This window comes from Delphinus delphis, chromosome 8 (genome assembly GCF_949987515.2).
Source record: "Delphinus delphis chromosome 8, mDelDel1.2, whole genome shotgun sequence".
Taxonomy (NCBI): domain Eukaryota; kingdom Metazoa; phylum Chordata; class Mammalia; order Artiodactyla; family Delphinidae; genus Delphinus; species Delphinus delphis.
Window position 1 is genome coordinate 98,516,607 of NC_082690.1, and position 5,852 is coordinate 98,522,458.

Genomic DNA, 5,852 nt, shown 5'->3' on the forward strand with positions numbered 1-5,852 from the left:
CATATGACTGAGTCACTTTGGTGTACAACAGAAACTAACGCAGTATTGTGAAGCAAGTAAACTCCAATAAAGGTCTATTAAAAAAAAAAAACTCCGCATTTCATCAGATAGCTGTACAGATACACACACACATACATGCACAAAGGTAGACCTGTACACAGGTATGCTCAGACACACTGACATGTACACATACTCCCAAAGATACTGGCCAAAGACACAGCGGTACACACATATGTATGCATATACAGATTCAGGAGTATAAGGTACAAAGCTACACAGATACACTCAAAGATGGACACGGACATACAGGCATATCCATAAATAGAGATTATAAGACGTGCGCACAACACATAAATACACGCTGACTCACACACAGATTTATGCATATTTACAAATATAGATTCACATACACACAGGTATCCAAAGACTGACTCTTGTACACACCAAGATCCATATACACACGGGTATGTGTGTGCCCCCAGAAATACTTGTACATTCTCCCTGTGCCCCATGTAGAACTACACCCCCAAGAAGTCTCTCTTTCTATCCCTCTCTCTCTCTCACAACCTGGGGCTCTCTGTCCTCTGAATACCCAGTTTCCAGTCTGAGTTTCTCGCTTCATCAAGCCCAGATCCTTCCTGGAGCCCAGCCTGGAACAAAGTTAAGAGCAGCAACGGTGTTCTCTCTCAATGTCCCCAGGGTCTGAGAAAATGGGAGAAGCAGAGGAGACCTGGGACTGTAGAACCAGCATTGGAGCCACACAGCTACAGATGCCCTGACTTTGGCCCCAAGGCCCTGGGATGAGGGGCTTCCCTGTTGGCGCAGTGGTTAAGAACCTGCCGGCCAATGCAGGGCACACGGGTTCGAGCTCTGGCCTGGGAAGATCCCACATGCCGCAGGGCAACTAAGCCCGTGCGCCACAACTACTGAGCCTGCGTTCTAGAGCTCGTGTGCCACAACTACTGAAGCCCACGCGCCTAGAGCCTGAGAAGCCCGCGCACCGCAATGAAGAGTAGCCCCTGCTCGCTGCAACCAGAGAACGGCCTCGCGCAGCAACGAAGACCCAACTCAGCCAAAAATAAAAGTTAAAAAAAAATATTTTTTTTTTTAAAAAGGCCATGGGATGAGAGGCAGCTCGCTCCTGAGAATGCGGCCCCTCTAGGGAGGGGGGATAGGCTGGGGACCGGGGAGGTGATGAAGGATTCGGGGCCCAGTGAGGAGGACAGCCACCCTCCTGGGAATGGGGTGGGGAACTATCTCAGAAGAAGTTGGGGCCTCTGAACTCACACACAGGTGGCTGGGAGAGTGGAAAATAGGGGCCATTATCATAAGTGAAAAAGACACAGGTCTCGAGAAGCCAGCTGCCCCGAGAGACCACTTTCTCTTCCCCCCTACGTGGCTACCCCAGGTGGGACCTCAATGGTCCATCCAATTCTTGAATCGGCCACAGAGCCTCCATTTTGGAAAGCCGCCACTCCCACCCCGCCCCGCACACCTTACAGAATCCAAACAGAGCAACAGGGTCAGTTCCCCACCCCCTCACCAAAGGAGTTCTTCCTCCCTGGACCTGGGGCAGGTGGGGCGCGCGGGGTGGGGTGGGGGGAATCCTCAGAGCCGGAACGAAAAGGACCGCCGCCCGGTACGCGCTCCGCCCCCAGGTGGCGCTGCAGACACACCCCGGCGCCCCGCACCCCCCCACACCCCCGCCCCGATCCGGCGCCCTACTCCAACATCTTTTACTTTCCTCAAAGTCCCACCCCACTCCCCACGAAACCGGAGTGAATGCTTCCAGGATTTTCCAACCCAGAGTCCAACTCCTCTGAAGTGCTCAATGAAGAAACAAGAGTCAGGAGATGCTGTTGGAAGTCTGACTTTATGATCCGGAGAGGCTGGGGACAAGTGCCAAGGGTAGGACAGAGGCCACCAGGAGGGCGTGAAGGGAGGATCTCCGTGCCTCTGGCTTAGAAGGCGCAGACGAAGGGCAGACGTCTTTTGCATGAAGCTCGTTGCCACCGACCCCCTAGCGGTAGAGAGCACAGTGATGTCAGCTGCCTACCTGAGTGTGGCCTGTGCTCCCTCGTCCCCTCCTCAGGCACCTCATATGTCATCTTTCCCTGCCGTAGTCATGATCCGATGGCCACAGGTTTCCCACACATCCGGACTAGCCATTGATCTCTTCCCTTGCAGAGGCAATGTGCTAAGTGCTTTACATGGGCTATCATTTAATTCTCACAATGACTCTCCAAGAGGTCGGTGCTATCATCACTCCCGTTTCACAGATGAGGAAACTGAGGCTTAGTGGGAGTGATAACTTGCCCGTGTCTCAGCTGGCAAGTGGCAAAGCTGGGGTGTGAATCTCAGCCATCTTACTCTAACCCGTATGGTCCAGCCACTGTAATAAGTTCCCTCACATCTGGCAGCCGTGCTGTTCAAAGCAGGCAAAGTCAGCCATCCTTAATTCCCGCATCTTCACCTCACCCGTCATCCACAGTTTACATTCACATCTGTTCCTCCCATCTGTCCCATATTCACTCCTTGTCGCCATCATATCAGAGGAAGGAAAGGAGTCCCCAGGCCCTGAGCCTAGCTTTGCCTGGGAGGATGGGGAGTCCCCATCTAGCCCCTGTACCGGGAGCCTCATCACCTGGTTTTGCTCTGAGGCATCCCTACCTATCAGCCCTCCTCACAGACAGGGACATTGGTTCTCCAGTTGGAGGGAGGGTGTGGGTTTGAGGAGGTGTGTTCAGGCAGCTCAAAGGGACATGTGTGTGAGTCCACCTTGCCACCCCTTCCCCTTGTCCTGGTGCCCGGGCCCCCTCACCTTTGGTGCGCAGGGCCACACAACGGCCACACCCATTCCGAGGTTGCTTTGAGGCCCAGTAACTAAAGTTCCAGCTACTGCCATTAGTCCAGCGAAAATTGTTGCACCACGCGAACTAGAGAAGAGAGAGGCTGGGTCAGAGGGCGGAGGTCCAGAGAGACAGACAGATTCTGGGTCTCCGGAAAGCCCACTGAGTATCCCTTCCTGAACACTGTATATATAATCTCCTCTCACTGCCCACCTGGCTAGGATACCGTTGAGACCCATCCCTGAGGGTTCGCAGGCAATGACAATGGAAGAGCAAGCATCACTTCCGGCTATCACACTTCTCAAACTTCACTGTGCACACAGATCTCCTAGGGATCTAGTGGAAAATGCAGATTCTGATTCAGGAGTTCTGGGACGGGGCCCAAGATCGTGCATGTCTAATGAGCTACCGGGTGATGTTGATGCTGCTGGTCCGTGAACCACACTTGAGTAGCAAATATAATGGCCCTTGTTTGTTCACAATCCCAAGGCCACTCTGAGAGAAGGACCCCACTTTAGAGATGGGGAAACTGAAATTTGGAGGTAGTCATTCAGCTCGTAAGGGACCAAACTAGATATAGAATCTATCTCCTGATGCCAGGAGTGTGCTGGTAAACGTTTAACAACCAGCTTTGGGGGAAGGTGAGAGGCTAGAGGGAAGAAAGAAACCTGATTTGTAATAATTGTCAATTTCCTTGGTGTAAATACATCCACCATGGCAGCTTTCAAGCTACAAGCATGAAGCCACTGAACATGGAGTTAGGAAGAGAGGCACCCAATCATCAGTTCTCCTAAGCCGGTATGAGCCAGCTTCAGCTGCTGGATGAGTCTTAATGCCAGCAGGTGGTCCCTTGAGGCAATCAGAAAGACCTTCGTGTACCTGGGAGTTGGCCCCTCGCTTACCCAGGGCTTGTAGCCTCCAATCCAGACCTGTCTTTGGTTAATGCTACTGACCCCGCACTGGATGTGATAGTTGAAACTGTAGCTGTGGATGGAGACGAGGTTGCCTCGGTAGCACCTCCTGCATGTATCCTGCAGAGAGAAGAGGTGGGGTAGAAAATCCACTGTTCTCTCTCAAGTCCCTGAGTCTCCAGGAGAGACCCTCTCATCCCTTTCCAAGTCAGAAATCAGGGATCTATTGCCCCCCTGAATCCCGTCTCTTGTTCCTTTATCTGGTGTCAGGAACTTCTTGCAGAAAAGAATAATAATACTCAGAATAACTACAGCCACCATTCCCTGAGCGTTTACAATGACCCAGGGACTATTCTAAATACTTTCCATGTATTATTTAAATCCTCACCACAACTCTAAGAGGTGGTACCATACACCTCCATTTTACAAATGAAGATACAGGAGCCCTGAGAGGTGAAGCGACTTGCCCAAATAAAATGTCTGGCGACAAGCAAAGCCAGCATTTAGCACAGGCATATCTTATACCAAAGCTTTTTATCTAAGCTAGTGGTTCTCAAAGTGCGGTCTCCCGACCGACAATATAACCACCTGTGAATTTGTTATAAATGCAAACTCTTAAGCCCCAGACTTGCTAAATCAGAAATTGAGGAGATGGGGCCCAGAAATCTGTGTTTTAATGAGACTTCTAGGAGACTCTGATGCATACTGGGCCTGGAGAGCCATTAGTCCAAATGATAGGGAACAGAAGTTTGGCTCCACTCTTGTCTCCTCCACCTGGTCCCCCATAGTACCCTCCCTGCCATTTACCTGAGCATCCCAAAACCTGCTCGGGGTCCGCACCACCAGGAAGTGGCAGGTCTTGCACCCAGGGCTGCCTGGAAGCTGAACTGTGTCCTCTTCCTTAGGGCACTGCAAATCCTTGTCCAGGGCAGCTGGGTCTGACTCCATGGCCCCCTCATCCTCAAACGCATCTTGATAGCTGGAAGCCACAGCGTCCTCTCCCTCTGATTCAAGCGCTCCATAATTCAGGGCCAGCTCTCCCTCCTGTTCCCCCGAACCTTCCAGATCCTGGCCCAGGTCAGCCTGTGTCTCTCTGCTGCCCAGATGGGAGGCATCATTCTCTGGAAAGAAGAGGTAACCTGCCATCAGGCCGGGCTCTCTGTTCTTCCAGGACCACGGACAGCTCTGATGGCCCCACTCAGCCTTCCTAGGGACGCCATCTGGAACCAAGACTGGAAGGACCCCTTGGGGGTTGGGCAAGCCAGAATTCTTGCATCACACACCCAAAGGCATGAGAACCTGGCTGACACCGCATGTGGGGTATTTTGGGAGTGGGAGGCAGCACCTGTGAGAGGCCCTCATCTTCACAGGTGGGTGTTTTTCCTTCAGGAAAGTTCAGGTCACAGTTCTGAGTCCAGGAGAAATCTAACTAGAGGTGGGCTGGGTCAACTGAAGAGGAGAGGCTGTGGCCCTGGCCCACAAGAGCAAAAACGGATGCAGGAAAGAAGAGAAAAGAGAAAAATGGATGAGGAGGGAAGAGGAGGACTTACCCAGATAAAGAGCAGAAACTGTCCCCAGCAGGAGAAGGGGCAGAAGCAGGGAGCATTTCATATCCCTTCAGTCTTGTGACAGGCACACAACTTCACCTTCCCTCCTTGGGGACTTCTCACGTGTCTGCACGGCCCCTGGCACACAGTGGAGATGCAGTGTTTGCTTAACTGGTGGATTAAAGGGCAAACAAGAGCGCTTCCTTCTCCCCGACTGAACAGACCCTGAGCTGGAGAATCAAGAAGAGAACAGGGGGTTGTCAGCTCAAGCGCAAAAGACGCTTTTTCCTGAGAGCTCCATCACTGTTCCCTGGGGCAGCACTCAGCTCAGACGCTAGCCGCCATGGGAACAGGTCTGCTCACACTGAGGGCCAATTTCACTCACACTGGGGGTGAAAGGGGAAGGATAGTGGCCATTATGGTCCTAAGGAGAGGCCTCCAGGGTGTCTGCCGTATAGGGTCCTGCTTCCCCCAGCCCTGGACCTCTCCTTCCCGGGCAGCCGAGCGGGCACTTACGTCCCCAGAGTCTGGAGCCCCCACTCTCA

General features: G+C 52.6%; 1 protein-coding gene across 1 annotated transcript; it reads right to left on the reverse strand.

Annotated features, from left to right (window-relative positions):
• Window positions 1–1,924: 1,924 nt before the first annotated feature.
• On the reverse strand, window positions 1,925–5,852 carry PRG3 (proteoglycan 3, pro eosinophil major basic protein 2). The gene is made up of 6 exons (XM_060017413.1): window positions 5,824–5,852; window positions 5,311–5,537; window positions 4,568–4,881; window positions 3,752–3,880; window positions 2,822–2,936; window positions 1,925–2,020 (listed from the first exon to the last, which is right to left on the reverse strand). The coding sequence occupies exons 2-6, from the start codon at window positions 5,369–5,371 to the stop codon at window positions 1,962–1,964; spliced, it is 678 nt and encodes a 225-aa protein (XP_059873396.1). The 5' UTR covers window positions 5,372–5,537; window positions 5,824–5,852; the 3' UTR covers window positions 1,925–1,961.